Here is a 17,631-nt window from a genome sequence, read left to right on the forward strand (position 1 = left end):
CACTGCCTCTCATGCTGGTGATGGAGTGAGCACTCCACAAATGTCAGCTGTTCCCATTATTATTAGTGGTCTCTGGGTGGCACAAATGGTTATGCACTCCACTACTAGCCAAAAGGTTGGCAGTTCAAACTCACCCAGAGGCATCTCAGAAGACAGGCCTGACAATCTGCTTTTGAAAGGTCCCAGCCTTGAAAATGGTATGGAGTAGTTCTACTCTGCACACAAGGTGTCACCATGAGTCAGAAGCAACTCTATGGCAACTAACAAAAACAAAAAAAATTGTTATTATTACTATTATGCCAAGCCCCCAAAATTAAAACCTCTGTGCATAGTAAAAGCAATAATCCCTTTGCCATCCAGTCAATTCTGACTCACAGTGACCCTATAGGACAGAGTAGAACTGCCCCACAAGATTTCTGAGGCTGTGATATTTATGGAAGCATATTGCTTGGAGTAGCTGGTGGGTTTGAATCGCCAACATTTTGGTTAGGCAGCCAAGCACTTATAACCACTTCACCACTAGGGTTCCTTAAGGCAATAAGGAGTAACCTCAAATAGGATCTTTTCCTCCTGGCTTTTTCCCATCATCTCCAAGGGTGCATGGTGCAGCCGTTATTTATGGGCTCAGCTGTAAAGGACACACCCTGTAAGCTGTGGCCAGGTAACCCAGCAAGAAGACCTTGCCTGGAGAGAAAATGTGGCGGAGGGAAGGCCAGGGAGACAGCAGTTGCTCTGAAGCCTTCTCTGGCAAACAGAGGTTATAACCTTAACAAAGCAAAGAGCAATGTCATCCTTCTTGGCTGAGGAAGAGTAAAAAAAAAAAAAAAAAAAAAAATGGGTAGACGTCACCTGCTATTTATCTAAGTTGAAATTTCAAAAGATGAGATAACCAATTCTTGCTTTTTGTAGAGCAGGGAACACAGAGAATGGACACACCTCTGCAGTGCTTATTTGTGGAAAAGTTTGGAAAGGCAGGGTGAATGGGTGGTGGGGAGGGTGGAAGAAGAACTGGAAGGCAGGCTATAGGCCATTAGCATTCACCACCCACTCTCCACACCTCCAAATAGCTTCTTCCAGAGAGAAGTTCTCACTTTGGAATAGGCACAAAACAGGTTATGCCCCATGATCCAGTTTTTTTAATTCTAGAGATCTAACTGGAGTCCCTAGGTGGTACAAACGGTTAACAAACTCAGCTGCTAACCAAAAGATTGGCAGGTTGGAGGTTTGTACTCACCCAGAGGTGCCTCAGAAGAAAAACCTGGTGACCTACTTCCCAAAAAAATCAGCCATTGAAAACCCTAAGAAGCACGGTTCTGCTCTGACACACAGGGGTTGCCAGGGATCAGAAGTGACTCTATTGGCAAATAGTTACTGGGTTAGGGACTCAGCCTATGTGAAAAATTCACAAAGCCTTTCTTCGAAATTTGCAAGCTACCTAAATGCCTACCAATAGGGGAACAATTAGGTGGATCGTGGTGTAATAACCCAGCAAAAGATTATGCAAACATTAAAAAGTAACAACAACATGTATAGGACAAAGAGTGTCAGTGATAATTCCAACATAACATACACAGCGGTTGTCTCTAGATGATGGGCCTACACGTGATTTTCTTTCCTCCTTTCTATTTCTTTTTTAAAATTAGCATTGTTTAAGTTTTTTAAAAAAACAACAGTTTATTACTTCTGTAATGAAAAGTTAACTTAATTTCTTCAATGGTTATAATGATAATCTCTTGTGAAAATATTTAAGGTGGACATATACGTGCAATAATTATGAACATACTTTAAAAGTTATGCCCAGGTCAAAAGAAAAGACTAGAAGATAAAATATCAAAATAAATTATGATGAGAAGATTGTGGATCACTTCTATTTTTTTTGCCAAAAGTCTTTAATATGCTTCTATTACCCGTGTAATGAAAAACATAAGTTTTAAATGTGAGAGAAATTTCTGGCTTGGTATACAGTGAACACACAGCTGAATTCTTTGGACTATGTCTTTCTCATTTGAATCAATTTGTTAATTAGCCATTTAGTTCAGAGTGTAATTTCCTTACTGGGATTTTTCCAACATATCAGTGTGACTCTTCAGCTACCAACAATTTTGACTGCCAAAGGAGGTTTAAAAATTAATTTCCAACCCTGATTAGTATCATAGTTAATTCTCGGTAAATAAGCTTTTAATTTTAAACAAGGGCTTGATGCAGGTTTATAAATTGACACCCCACACACATTCACCACATCTCTAAGTGAGAGTTAAAGAAAGAATTCTTTCTTTTATTCCAAGTGGACATCTGAGGGAAGGCAAGAAACATTTATAATTAAAGATTTCAAAAACATTTTCATGATCTGTACACAAAAGATTGCAGAGTAAAACCTGGATTCATCGGGTCTCTGGAGCAAAGAGTGTGGGGCTCAGAGAGCTGTGAAATGAATAAGCAATTTAATTAAAAATTTACCAGAAACGCTTTTTACTTCCCATCCTTAAGGAAAATCTCTCTACAGGAGAATGGTCGTAAGTGAACAAAACTAAACCAAAACCCGTTGCTGTAGAGTTGATTCCAACTCACAGTGACCCTTAGAACAGAGTAGAGCTGCCTTATACAATTTCCAAGGAGCAGTTGGTAGATTCAAACTGCTGACCTTTTGGTTAGCAGCTGAACACTTAACCACCAAGCCAGCAAAACTATAAACCAAACCAAAAACCCAGTCCCATCAAGCCGATTCCAACTCATAAAAAAAAAAAAAACTCATAACGACCCTATAAAATCCAGAGAATTCACAGTGGCAGAAAAGTCAGTTTGTCTTTCTAGATCTCTGCTTAACCTCAAACTTAGGGCCCACTCCCCACCTCTTCCATTTCGTTTCTTGAGGAAAGGAGAATGGAATGGTGTAAGAGTGTAGGTTTTGGAACTCACCTTGAGTTCAAATTCTGGTTCTGTTACTCACTATCTTTGGATACTTTAGTGGGCCATTCTGAACTTTAGTTTGTTCATGTTTAAAATAAGGATAATGATATTACCTGGCAACTTAATGAGAATTAAGAAGAAAAAAAGTAGCACAATGTAGGCTTTATTGATAGATAGTAAGTACTCCTACTCTGCCTCCCACAACTTGGTATAGATAGATACACATTTCCCTGGGAGGTATATCACATTAAACTTGATGAGCCATTTAACTTGTTAATGTGTACTTTACCCTAAATTTCTCTCAGGTCTTTTCCTGAGAGCAGATTTCTAAAATAAGAGGGAAAGATGGAGCATATTTTGAGATGGGACTAGACTGAAAAGAGAATTTCTTGGACCATTGCGTGCTGTTATCTTGGAGTAAACAAATGAAATTTTGTCCTGGTCTCTTCAGAGGTTTCTGGGGACAACATCAAAAACATTCATAAAGCATATTCCAAGTAACTGGTCTCAAGTAAACAGACAGGAGCATTCAACGATTTATACTTAGTGCCATCCATGGCCAAACACTGAGGTAAAACAGTGCGTAAAGTAGAAAATAAATCCTTACCCTTATGGAAACCGGTTGCCATTGAGTTGACTCCGGCTCATGACTCTGTTGTACATAGGGTCGCTGTGAGTCAGAACCAACTCAATGGCACCTAACAACAACAACAACAACATGGCAACGTGTAGAACTGTGCTCCATAGGGTTTTCAATGACTGATTTTTCAGAAGTAAATTGCCAGGCCTTTCTTCTGAGGCTCCTCCAACCTTTTGGTTAGCATCCAAATGCTTTGACCATTTACACCACCCGGGGGTTCCAACTGTCACAATAGGAGATCCAATTTCATAAGCAAAGTTTAAAAAGTAAATTCTGTATTGATATTTCTCAAATATTCCCAGCTATGAACTGTTTAACAACTGAAAACAGTGCTATCTGAGATTTTCCATTTAAAATTCTTCTACTCAATAAATGTCGTAATACCCAACCCATACACAATGTTTAATATGGCACTGTCTGTGTAGAAAAAAAAAAAATGGAAACAAGCTGAATGTCCTCTAACAGGAAGATGGATAAAGTGTAGTCTATTCATAAAATGGAATACATAGAAGGAAAAACAAATCCACAAACCATATATATGTAGATCTCAAAGACAATGTTAACTATCCTTCTCAAAAAAAAGGAAACCGCAGAAGAATAGCTACAATATGATTCCAATTTTCATGAATTTTAAGAGCTTTCAAAATTGTACCACATATAACTAATGGATATCGATATATAGCAAAAGAATAAAAAGATGCGTGGGGATAATACGCATCAACTTCAGTTTAATAAGTTACCTCCGAAGAGGTAGTTGCCTGCGAGAAGGAAGGAATTCCACAGAGGCTTTAGTTGTCTCTGCAATGTCTTCTTTCTTAAGCAGGGAATGAATTACATGAATTTTCTTTATATCATTATTTATATCTTTTGGTTTAAAAAAATTTTTTTTAATCATCTGCATCATAAAAACTTTTTTTTTTTTCCTCCAGTGGAACTTGAAGCTTCAAAATAAAGAAGAAACATTCCTGGTAAACCGTTTGTGGCTCATTGTTGCTCTGCAGCAAAGGCCAGAGGGTAAAAGCAGTTCTTGTGATGCATCTTGATCTAGTCCTGCTCACCAAGCCCAGGGTCACAAGTAGGGCCACAAGTCCAAACCTTAGAAGAATAAACATCGTGTTTCTGCCTGGGTGTCCTCTCTGTAACCCAGCCCCGGCCCCCCGGAACACTGGGGTTGGCAGATGGAAGGGATATGAGGCATCCATGACTTGACCTCCTGTTTATGCTCTCTCATTGCTGTGTTCTTTCATTCTGGAGTTCCCTTCCTCCTTCCTCAGTCTTCTGGTCAACCCCTTCAGGTAGAGCTTAAATGTTATGTCTCCAAGAAACCTCCCCTGGCTTCTTCCCTGACATGTCTGGGCTAAGAAAGCTCCTTGAACCTTGAGGTCCTCACAGCACTTGTTGTATGCCACAGTGTACTCTATAGCAATCGCCTATTTATGTAGAGTCTGTGTGTTCTATTAGGGGAAAGACGGACTCACGTCAGTGTTCCCAGCACCTAGTATAAAATACCCATTGCCGTTGTGTCAATTCCAACTCATAGAGATCCTATAGGACAGAGTAGAACTGCCCCATGGGGTTTCCAAGGCTGTAATCTTTACAGAAGCAGGCTGCCACATCTTTCTCTCACAGAGCAGCTGGTGAGTTCAAATCACATACCTTTTGGTTAACAGCCAAGTGCTTAACTACTGTGCCACCAGGGCTCCTTCACCTAGTATAAGAGGTACTCCAAAAAAATTGAATGTATAAGTGAGGGAGTAGGAGAACATGATACATGGGGATGGAGTAGGCAGGGAAGCATGGGAAGGGGATGTGACAAAGGTAGAGACTGTGCTTTGTCTACTTGTTTCCAAAGGACCAGTCTACCATGAAAATGGAGGGTGAACTCTGAAGCAATTTTTAGGTCTCAGTGTCTAGCCTTAGGTAGCTTGCTATCAACGGAAGCTGCAGTCAAGAAATCAAGTGACACATTGTATTGGGCAAATCTGTGACAAAAGAACTCTTTAAAATCTTAAAAAGCAAAGATGTTGGTTTGATGACTAAGGTGCACCTGACCCAAGCCATGGTCTTTTCAATCACCTCATATGCGTGCATAAGTTGGACAGTGAAAGAGGAAGACAGAAGGATTGATACATTCAAACAGTGGTGTTGGGGAAGAATATTGAATATAGTGTGGACTGCCAGAAAAACAAACCAACCCGTCTTGGAGGACGTACAGCCGTAAGAGAGGTTGCTGAGTCTTTGGCCATTCACTTTGGACATGTCATCAGGAAAGACCAATTGCTAGAAAAGTACACGATATTTGGTAAAGTAGAGGGTCAGTGAAAATGAGGTAAACCCTGAATGAGATGGATTGACACAATAGCCACAACGATGGAAACGTACAAATGACCAGGAAGACGGCAACATTTCGTTCAGTTATACATAATGTCCCCATGAGTCAGAGCCGGCGGTACAGCAGCCAACAACAACAACTGAGCGTACCCATGTACCTCACACTGTCCCCGGGCACGCTCAGAGCTCTGTGCATCTACTTGTCTGTTTGTTCCTTCCCTAGAGAAAACCCTGTAAGGTTATCAGTGAAGAGTTGGCACAGAAAGGAAAACCTCTTCTTTGCTACTTACTCCCCGTCTCCCAAGGAGCCTCCTTCCAATTCTATAGCCCATTACTAATCCACTTGCAATAAAATCTCTCAGGAGACTCTTATCCTATGAAGGCATGAGACATGAGCTAGTAGAAGCCCAAAACACGTAAAACTACACAAGAAATACAGATAAACGTAAAGAATTGAGAGGCGGAACCATCCACTTAGGGCAGTGGAATGTTTGCAGGTTATCCAATAGGGGTTTTTGTATATTCCTAATCATTTGACCCCAATTCCCTGGACCATCTGCTTCATTCCCCCCACCACCCAACACATGCCAACACAGTACATCTGTATGTCTTTTATAAATATCAAATCTATCACGCTGTATTTGACATCATTATGAGCTGAGATCTGTAGGCCACAATCCCACCGGCAGGCAACATGGTCCCTTCGTGTGATGGTGAATTTGATGCCAATCATCCAAGGAAGAGATGGGCTCTCACACAGGGAATCAAATCTGGCCAAGTTGTGAGCCTCTCGCTTTGCAGACTCCTTTTTTTTTTTTCCTTTGAGGAGTTGGGATGCCTTGGTATGTGTTCTTGGCAGTGTGGGGCTAAGAAAGCTTTCACCACGTGGAGTCAGGCCAGGAGGGCTAGATGGTGTAGGTTCGCATTGCTGTTACCGTTTATTACTCTGGGCATTGAGTAAGGTTTGGTGAAATGTCCCATTTTCATCTCTGCTATGCTACAGAGGACTGATGGAAGGTCCCTGTGGTCCAGCTCATTAAGTACAGAGGTAACTGTGGCAGTACTTAGCAAGGGATTTGCAGGGTGCAGGTAATTCTCCCATATCGAATGTTTCTCCCACCACTACCAACCTTGGAGGAGCCAAATTTATTTTTATCGTTTGTCTCTACTAAGGAAAGTTTATTTATACTATAATTTTTGTTTTGATTCTGCTCTGCGTCTTGCTGGCTGTTTTGACAGGAGCAGTACTTGAAATTAATGCCTTCCAGCCCTCCTACGGTAGAGACATTGCCTTTAAGTGATTTCAAATATGCCTCCTTATAATTTCCACTCATCATCCTTTTGCATCTGAAGTTATAGAAAATAATTAGGATTCTTTCTTCATGATAGCCTTTCAAATATTTGAATGAAACTATTATGTTCCCCAGAAACCCTGGCAACATAGTGGTTAAGTGCTACGGCTGCTAACTAAAAGGTTGGGAGTTCAAATCTACCAGGCACTCCTTGGAAACTCTATGGGTCAGTTCCACTCTATCCCATAGGGTCACCATGAGTTGGAATCGACTCGATGGCAACAGGTTTGGTTTTCTGGTTGGTATTATGTTCCCGCAAGGAGCCCTGGTGGCACAATGGTTTAAGTGCTAGACTGCCAACCTAGACTGCCACTTCACAGGAAAAAAAGACCTGGCAATCTACTCCTGCAAAATTACAGCCTAGAAAACCCTATGGGGCAGTTCCACTCTGTCCTATAGGGTCATTACGAGTCAGAATTAACTCAATGGCACACAACAAGAGCAATTGTTCCCAACCCCATCTTCCCATCTTCAAAGTAAATAATCCTAGTCCTTTAATTATTTTTCATACAGCCATGAATTTAAGAGTCCCTAATGTTCCATGACCTACTACAAATATGGCACCTGAAATAATGAGACCAAGCATTTATTGATCTCTTACTATGTGCCAGATACACACACACACACACACACACACACACACACACGCCTCTTTGGCGTGTTCCATCTAGTCCTGGTAATTCGGTTACTCATAGTTTCTTTATCAGGTTGAAAACATCGTCCTCATTTACTATTAACTCTGACTTAGGCCTAAAGGGCAGCTTTTCAAGGAAAAAACTATCGATGAACTGTCTAATAGAAAGGCTGAATGATTAGTAGGAGAATTTTACAGGTATCTTCTTTCTCATGAACAGTTTATCACTCAAAAAGTATTTTCTCTTCCACACCCATTGCTTGCTCTTAGTCAGGCAGACATTTTTGTTCCTCATTGGGTAATCAGGTTGAATTTTATTAAAGAACCTCAGGGTAAGTTTCATTGGCTCAAACATAATCCTTCTTTTGTAAATCCAGGGAAGGAGAATAAAACAATCCCAATTCATAATTCATTTGCTCATATTTAAATTTAGTTTCATTCTTAACTGAACAATATATATAGTGTATGTGTGTGTGTTAATGTTAATTTCATCATCTTGAAATCCTTAATACATACATACATATGTTGTCGTTGTAGTTTGGTGTCATCAAGCCAATTTTCACCTCATAGCAACCCTATGTGGCAGAGTAGAGCTGCCCCATAGGGTCTTCTTTATGGGACCAGGTTGCCAGGTCTTTCTCCCACAGAGGTGCTTGCTGGGTAGGTTAGAACTGCCAACATTTTTGTTAGCAGCCTAGCACTTAACTGCACCACCAGGGCTCCTTACACACACACACACACACACATATATGAGCCCTGGTGGCACAGTGGTTAAAGTAATTGACTTCTAATCGAAAGGCCAGCGGTTCAAAACCAACAGCAGCTTGGAAGGAGAAAGATGTGGCAGTCTGCTTCCATAGAGATTTACAGCCTTGGAAACCCAATGGAGTCACTATGAGTCGGAATTGATGCAACAGCAGTGGGTTTGGTTTTTTTTTTTTTTAATGTATGGATCTGGGTTTGTAGAGAATATAAAAATAACTGACAGAAGGTCCTCAGCCTTAAGAAATGTTATCCTCAGGGACAGACAGAAAAGTGTACACTTAAGGTGGATCAGTGCTGCAGTTACTTTCAAATCCCTGAGAAGATAATTAATTCAAGGAAGGCTTGATGAAAGAGGTCTAAAGCCAGGGCTGGCTTCATGGGCTCAGAACAGCCCTGTGCTTGCAGTTTAATTCTACACATCATCTTGAAATTCTTAATAATTGTATCTTTGAACTTGTGTTTGTAAATGAAGTTCATTGGGACCATGACGCATGTACTGGAAGCTTAAGCCTCCTGCTGCCTACCCACATTCCCAGCATAGGTCTGGGCCTCTCTCATCTCCCTGGCACCCCCGGACACCTCTCTTCCCCATCCCACAATGGCTGCCACCTTCTGGCCAGGGTAGTGACTAAATGGCATGGGGTGTTGGGTGGGAGGTCCATGTTCTGTGGCCGCCATCTGTCACCAGTGATTTGACAATTGATTCAGTGGTGGTGACTTAGTGGGGACCAGCCTCTCACCCACCCCCACCCAGGTACCTAGTGCACCCTGCATGTAGCTTGCAATCATTTTGGAGTCACCTGTCAATGGATTGGTGGTCAGACCTATGGGAAGGAGAGACAGACTTCCTGTCTTCAGAAGGAGCAGGGCTTGTGGGGCCAGCAGCTGGCAGAAGGGAGAATCCAGCAGCTGGTGGGCTGGACATGTGCCCAAGAGAAGGGAGGATGCTGTTGTTATTGTTCTTTTGTGGGCCACCGAGTCGATTCCAACTAAGAGCGACCCTATAGGACAGAGTAGAACTGCCCCATAGGGTTTCCAAGGAGCGGCTGATAGATTTGAACTGCTGACCTTTTTTGGTTAGCAGCCGAGCTCTTAACCACTATGCTGCCAGGGCTCCCAAGGATGATATTAAACAGCAAATAAAAAACACCATGGACAGTTGAGGGTGAGACTGCAGAAGAACGGAAAAAGTTTCTTATTACTAAACCTTTAACAGTACTTTTTCCTGCTTTTTGAACAAGAGACCCCATATTTCCATTTTGCACTGGGCCCAGCAAATGATGTAGTTGGTCTTATCTGAGACAGCACAGTATAACAGTTAAGAAGGCAGACTCTGGAGTCAGAATGTCTGGGTTGAAACAACGTCTCCAGCATTTACTAGCTGTGTAAACTTGGGCAAGTTTCTTAACCTCTCTAAGCCTTAGTTCCTTTCTCTGAAAAACAGAGATAGAAATATTTTTATATTTGATGTTATTATAAGATTGAATGAGATGATATCTGCAAAAGCCCTGTCACCAAGAGACGTCCCCACCCTCCATCCCTGTCCCACAGGAGATACATGGCTGCTCAGGACACCTGCTTGCTCCCCTGGATTCTCAAGGAGACAGTTTCTCTTCCTTATAACACCTGCGTATCCTCCACTCTCCCCCTCCCCACCTCCCACACACAGAGTACTGAGAATGTCACAGGTATCCAAGCACTATTCCCAGCCCATATCCAAAACAGACTTGTTGAATACATGGCCAAACACACTGAGTTTTAACTGTGTGCACAGCCCTGACCAACATGCCACCCTTGGTTCCAACCTGCAGGAGAAGCCACAGAAAAATGGTTACAAGGCAATTCATCCTCCAGTGGGAACTGTCCCAGCCAAATCATGAACAAAGTACTTAGGAGAAATCTGAATTAGGAAACCTGTTTGGGGTTATGTGAAGTTCAAATGCCAGGCTAAAGTTCAAACCAGCATGTCCCAAACTGTCTTCCAATATGTGAATAGATATACTTGTAATGAAAAGGAGTCCAAAGTCAAATAAATTTGGAAAATAATACATACCACATTTCTCAGACTTTTCTTGTATATATTAGGGTTTCATAGGCTCTGAGAAGTCCACAGTAAAGAAATCAGATGAAATGATATGAACCCAAGTTTTCCAAATTTATTTGATCATGGCATCCATTTAATTATAAGAGATCTACCAGTGTCTTGAGGAATATTAGCTACTTTGAAATTAACTGCTTGAAATAAGAAACTGTGTCTTGTTTATTATTTTATGCATAGACACACAGAAGATGTTGTTGTGGTTAGATGCTGTCAAGTCGATTTCTACTCAGAGTGACCCACGTGACAGAGCAGAACTGCCCCACAGGTTTTTCTTGACTGTAACCTTTATGGAAGCCAATGTAGCCAGGTCTTTTTCCCATGAAGTTGCTGGTTAGGTTCAAACCACCAACCTCTCAATTAGCAGCCAAGCGTTTAACCATTTTCACCACCAGAGCTCCTTATATAGGAGATAATCAATATAAATAATCAATATAAATTTGGTGATTGTATTAATAGTTTTTTCAATCATTTTTTATCTAATCTTTTACTGTGATCACATACAACATGTATATAATCAGTTGTTTTGCAAAACATATGCTCTTATCACAAAAGTTCTGTTGAACTTGTCAAGACAGGTATTACCAACTCCATTTTACAAAGAGAGAAACTAAGGCTCTGAAAGAATTAATGTCACACAGCTGGTTAATAGAAAAGCTTGAGCTGAAAATCAAGTCTTCCAGTTCCAGATCCTATGTTCTTTTCATTGCATCTAACTACCAAAGAACACATTAGCCAAAGCAAAATATGGATAAAGCAGTTACCTCAAATAAGCGCAGGACCTTGGCCAGTGCACCAACTTCCTCTTTGAGCGAGAAGATCAGCGATATGTCGCCATTTTGATTGGAGTTGTCTTCAGTATAGCTTGTTTCCTGCAATATTAGAAGGACTTGGTTAAAGCTTAGCCAATTCATTTCACTGAGATCACCAAGAAAGACGCAAGCATGAACTCTATAAAAAAACCCCAAAACCTATAATGGCTTGCATATATTCTATATGGAAGTATATAATGTTGGTAGAAAATAAGTGGCCCACGGGTCATGAAATTATCATTGACACTCTTAGGTCAGGCTTTCAATTTTAGATAAGCTTTGATTATTTATTGATATCACCAGCCAACCCTATAAATTCAACACTTTTTAATTAGCACCTGCAAAGTGCCAGGCACTATTAGGGCTCTAAAAGATACAAAGATGAATAAGACAGTGTCCCATCCTTCAAGAACTCACAATCTGGCTTAATAGTCATATATACAACAGACTGGATAACTAGAGAAAAATCCTTAGAAGTGCTATAATAGAGGTCAAAAAGTGTCCCAGGAAAACACTGAGAAATACAGTGTAGAAAGTGCTAAAAATGGAAATGCACACAGGCTTTTGAGTCCGAAGACCTGGGTTGGAATCCTCTCTTCCATTTACCAGCTAGACCAATTTGGGCAAATTGCTCAGCTTTTTTAGTTTCCTCATTTGTAAAATAATGCTAATAATAAGCCCTATCAAAACTGCATTCAAATGTTATAAAAGAAAAAGATAAAAATGTTTTAAATAGAAAGTCAAGAGAATTCAATAAAAATAACGGACATATTATAAATATACAAGAATGACTTCTTGGCCTTTGGCAAAAGTCTCAGGGAAGCAGTAATATGTTCCCACGTACTTGGATCTGAGATATCCAATTTTTGAAAAAAGAAAGAATCACAAATATATAGACCTGGCCCATAGAGTTTCCAAGGAGCACCTGGTAGATTCTAACTACCAACCTTTTGGTTAGCAGCCATATCTCTTAACCACTACACCAGCAGGGTTTTCAAATATTTAAAAGCATACAAATAACCAACCAGAAGGTGAATGCTTTAAACTAAATAACAAAAAATGTCAAGGATCTAACCTTCCTACGTGTATACACCTAATCATGGGGATTTGAGTTGGCTTTCAGGAAGAGTTTGCCAAAACATTGCCAAAGGTTTAAAGTAATATGTAAAATTCTATGTGTGCCCACAAATCAAGAGCATGCGTCTAAAACTGGGAAGACAAAAAAAAATGTTCAGAACAATTGCCCTCTTGTAAGCAAGCTAATGAAATTAATAGAATGAATGTTACATCCTCTCAATGAGAGAAGGCTCTGTTGGGAAGACTCTGTCAGGAGTATGGAATAATAAGACCCATATGAATACTGATAACCCTTAGGATAAAATTCTTTCAATTTGGAACATTCAAATTTTTCCAGAACCTCACAGGAAAAAAGAGTATGGGGTAAAGGATCAAAATTATCAGCAATTGTGATTACAGAGAGTCTTAAATGAATTAGAAGATTTAACTGTTATATATCCCCATTTGGAAACCCTGGTGGCTTAGTGGTTAAGTGCTACGGCTGCTAAGCAAATGGTCAGCAGTTCGAATCCGCCAGGCGCTCCTTGGACACTCTAAGGGGCAGTTCTACTCTGTCCTATAGGGCTGCTATGAGTCGGAATTGACTCAACGGCAGTGGGTTTTTTGGGTTTTTTTATATGCCTGTTCCTGGAAACCCTGGTGGCGTAGTGGTTAGGTGTTACGGCTGCTAACCAAAGGTTCAGCAGTTCGAATCTGCCAGGTGCTCCTTGGAAACTCTATGGGGCAGTTCTTTGTCCTACAGGGTCGCTATGAGTCGGAATCAACTCGACGGCACTGGGTTTGGTTTTTTATTATTATTATTATTATTATTATTATTATTATTGGTTTTTCGTGTTTCTGGCTTATTCGGCAACATTCTCTCCTCCTGTTGGCCTCCAAGAGCAGTAACATATTCCTGATATACCTCAACAGATGCCACCTATGACAGGCAATTCAGACTTGAACACACGCTTATTCGAAGCTGTTACCTCCTCCCCACCTCTGTGCATGTCTAGCCAAGTCCAATCGGACCTCCTCCAGAAATAACTCTCAGAGCCAGGCCTTTCTTTTGTTCCCACTGCCTCCACTCAAATCCAGCTATTAGTGATCCGCATGGATCCAGCCTACCTGAATTTTGCTTACTTCAGTCTTCTACTCAGGATTCTTCAAAGTTTTCCCCATGACCATCAGGATAAAATACCTCTTGTTGATATTCAAATGTCTCCTTAGTGCCCACCCACAGGAACCTCCCTTCCAACCAAACTGGTGTCCTCCTTGCCTTTTCAACTTCTCAATAGAATAAATGCTCTGCATCCCTGCTTTCAAATATCTCATCCTTCTCAAAGGCCCTCTTGGGTCTTTTTTTTTTTAATTAACTTTTATTAAGCTTCAAGTGAACATTTACAATTCCAATCAGTCTGTCACATGTAAGTTTACATACATCTTACTCCCTTCTCCCACCTGCTCTCCCCCTATTGAGTCAGCCCTTTCAGTCTCTCGTTTCGTGCCAATTTTGCCGTCTTCCCTCTCTCTCTATCTTCCCATCCCCCCTTCAGTCAAGAGTTGCCAACACACTCTCCAGTGTCCACCTGATTTAATTAGCTCACTCTTCATCAGCATTTCTCTCCCCTCCACTGACCAGTCCCTTTCATGACTGATGAGTTGTCTTCGGGGATGGTTCCTGTCCTGTGCCATCAGAAGGTCTGGGGACTATGGCCGCCGGGATTCCTCTAGTCGCAGTCAGACCATTAAGTACGGTCTTTTTATGAGAATTTGGGGTCTGCATCCCACTGATCTCCTGCTCCCTCAGGAGTTCTCTGTTGTGCTCCCTGTCAGGGCAGTCATCGATTGTGGCCGGGCACCAACTAGTTCTTCTGGTCTCAGGATGATGTAGGTCTCTGGTTCATGTGGCCCTTTCTGTCTCTTGGGTTCTTAGTTGTTATGTGACCTTGGTGTTCTTCATTTTCCTTTGCTCCAGGTGGGTTGAGACCAATTGATGTATCTTAGATGGCCGCTTGTTAGCATTTAGGACCCCAGACGCCACATTTCAAAGTGGGATGCAGAATGTTTTCATAATAGAATTATTTTGCCAATTGACTTAGAAGTCCCCTCAAACCATGTTCCCCAGACCCCAGCCCCTGCTCCGCTGACCTTTGAAGCATTCATTTTATCCCGGAAACCTCTTTGCTTTTAGTCCAGTCCAATTGGGCTGACCTTCTTTGTATTGAGTGTTGTCTTTCCCTTCACCCAAAGCAGTTCTTATCTACTGATTGATTAATAAAAAACCCTCTCCCTCCCTCCCTCCCTCCCCCCTTCGTAACCACAAAAGTATGTGTTCTTCTCCGTTTTTTCTATTTCTCAAGATCTTATAATAGTGGTCTTATACAATATTTGTCCTTTTGCCTCTGACTCATTTCGCTCAGCATAATGCCTTCCAGATTCCTCCATGTTATGAAATGTTTCAGAGATTCGTCACTGTTCTTTATCGATGCGTAGTATTCCATTGTGTGAATATACCACAATTTATTTACCCATTCATCCGTTGACGGACACCTTAGTTGCTTCCAGCTTTTTGCTATTGTAAGCAGAGCTGCAATAAACATGGGTGTGCATATATCTGTTTGTGTGAAGGCTCTTGTATCTCTAGGGTATATTCCGAGGAGTGGGATCTCTGGGTTGTATGGTAGTTCTATTTCTAACTGTTTAAGATAACGCCAGATGGATTTCCAAAGTGGTTGTACCATTTTACATTCCCACCAGCAGTGTATGAGAGTTCCGATCTCTCCGCAGCCTTTCCAACATTTATTATTTTGTGTTTTTTGGATTAATACCAGTCTAGTTGGTGTGAGACGGAATCTCATCGTAGTTTTAATTTGCATTTCTCTAATGGCTAATGATCGAGAGCATTTTCTCATGTATCTGTTGGCTGCCTGAATATCTTCTTTAGTGAAATGTGTGTTCATATCCTTTGCCCACTTCTTGATTGGGTTGTTTGTCTTTTTGTGGTTGAGTTTCGACAGAATCATGTAGATTTTAGAGATGAGGTGCTGGTCTGAGATGTCATAGCTGAAAATTCTTTCCCAGTCTGTAGGTGGTCTTTTTACTCTTTTGGTGAAGTCTTTAGATGAGCATAGGTGTTTGATTTTTAGGAGCTCCCAGTTATCTGGTTTCTCTTCATCATTTTTGGTAATGTTTTGTATTCTGTTTATGCCCTGTATTAGGGCTCCTAGGGTTGTCCCTATTTTTTCTTCCATGATCTTTATCATTTTAGTCTTTATGTTTAGGTCTTTGATCCACTTGAAGTTAGTTTTTGTGCATGGTGTGAGGTATGGGTCCTGTTTCATTCTTTTGCAAATGGATATCCAGTTATGCCAGCACCATTTGTTAAAAAGACTATCTTTTCCCCAACTAACTGACACTGGTCCTTTGTCAAATATCACCTGCTCATACATGGATGGATTTATATCTGGGTTCTCAATTCTGTTCCTTTGGTCTATGTGCCTGTTGTTGTACCAGTACCAGGCTGTTTTGACTACTGTAGCTATATAATAGGTTCTGAAATCAGGTAGAGTGAGGCCTCCCACTTTCTTCTTCTTTTTCAGTAATGTTTTGCTTATCCGGGGGTTCTTTCCCTTCCATATGAAATGGGTGATTTGTTTCTCTATCCCCTTAAAATATGACATTGGAATTTGGATCGGAAGTGCATTATATGTATAGATGGCTTTTGGTAGAATAGACATTTTTACTATGTTAAGTCTTCCTATCCACGAGCAGGGTATGTTTTTCCACTTAAATATGTCCTTTTGAATTTCTTGTAGTAGAGCTTTGTAGTTTTCTTTGTATAGGTCTTTTACATCCTTGGTAAGATTTATTCCTGAGTATTTTATCTTCTTGGGTGCTTCTGTGAATGGTATTGATTTGGTTATTTCCTCTTCGGTGTTCTTTTTGTTGATGTAGAGGAATCCAAGTGATTTTTGTATGTTTATTTTATAACCTGAGACTCTTCCAAACTCTTCTATTAGTTTCAGTAGTTTTCTGGAGGATTCCTTAGGGTTTTCCATGTATACGATCATGTCATCTGCAAATAGTGATAGCTTTACTTCCTCCTTGCCAATCCGGATACTCTTTATTTCTTTGTCTAGCCTAATTACCCTGGCTAGGACTTCAAGTACGATGTTGAATAAGAGCGGTGATAAAGGGCATCCTTGTCTGGTTCCCGTTCTCAAGGGAAATGCTTTCAGGTTCCCTCCATTTAGAGTGATATTGGCTGTTGGCTTTGCATAGAGGCCCTTTATTATGTTGAGGAATTTTCCTTCAATTCCTATTTTGGTAAGAGTTTTTATCATAAATGGGTGTTGAACTTTGTCAAATGCCTTTTCTGCATCTATTGATAAGATCATGTGGTTTTTATCTTTTGTTTTACTTATGTGATGGATTACATTAATGGTTTTTCTGATATTAAACCAGCCTTGCATACCTGGTATAAATCCCACTTGATCAGGGTGAATTATTTTTTTGATGTGTTGTTGGATTCTATTGGCTAGCATTTTGTTGAGGATTTTTGCATCTATGTTCATGAGGGATATAGGTCTATAATTTTCTTTTTTTGTAATGTCTTTACCTGGTTTTGGTATCAGGGAGATGGTAGCTTCATAGAATGAGTTGGGTAGTACTCCACCTTTTTCTATGCTTTGAAATACCTTCAGTAGTAGTGGTGTTAAGTCTTCTCTGAAGGTTTGGTAGAACTCTGCAGTGAAGCCGTTCGGGCCAGGGCTTTTTTTTTGTTGGAAGTTTTTTGATTACCGTTTCAATCTCTTTTTTTGTTATGGGTCTATTTAGTTGTTCTACTTCTGAATGTGTTAGTTTAGGTAGGTAGTGTTTTTCCAAGAATTCATCCATTTCTTCTAGGTTTTCAAATTTGTTAGAGTACAATTTTTCGTAGTAATCTGAAATGATTCTTTTAATTTCATTTGGCTCTGTTGTGATGTGGTCCTTCTCGTTTCTTATTCGGGTTATTTGTTTCCTTTCCTGTTTTT

The 17,631-nt window shown here is 40.6% G+C and overlaps 1 protein-coding gene across 1 annotated transcript in view; it reads right to left on the reverse strand.

Annotated features, from left to right (window-relative positions):
• Positions 1-16,738, reverse strand: part of PAH (phenylalanine hydroxylase) — an 87,414-nt gene extending 70,676 nt beyond the window's left edge. Inside the window, exons 1-2 of the mRNA XM_049881592.1 lie at positions 16,597-16,738; positions 11,492-11,599 (exon numbers count right to left, since the gene is read on the reverse strand). Coding sequence (XP_049737549.1) covers positions 11,492-11,599; positions 16,597-16,668 — 180 coding nt within the window. The 5' untranslated portion in view covers positions 16,669-16,738. The remainder of the gene's footprint in view (positions 1-11,491; positions 11,600-16,596) is intronic.
• Positions 16,739-17,631: the final 893 nt, after the last annotated feature.

Source organism: Elephas maximus, chromosome 4, assembly GCF_024166365.1.
Source record: "Elephas maximus indicus isolate mEleMax1 chromosome 4, mEleMax1 primary haplotype, whole genome shotgun sequence".
Classification (NCBI taxonomy): domain Eukaryota; kingdom Metazoa; phylum Chordata; class Mammalia; order Proboscidea; family Elephantidae; genus Elephas; species Elephas maximus.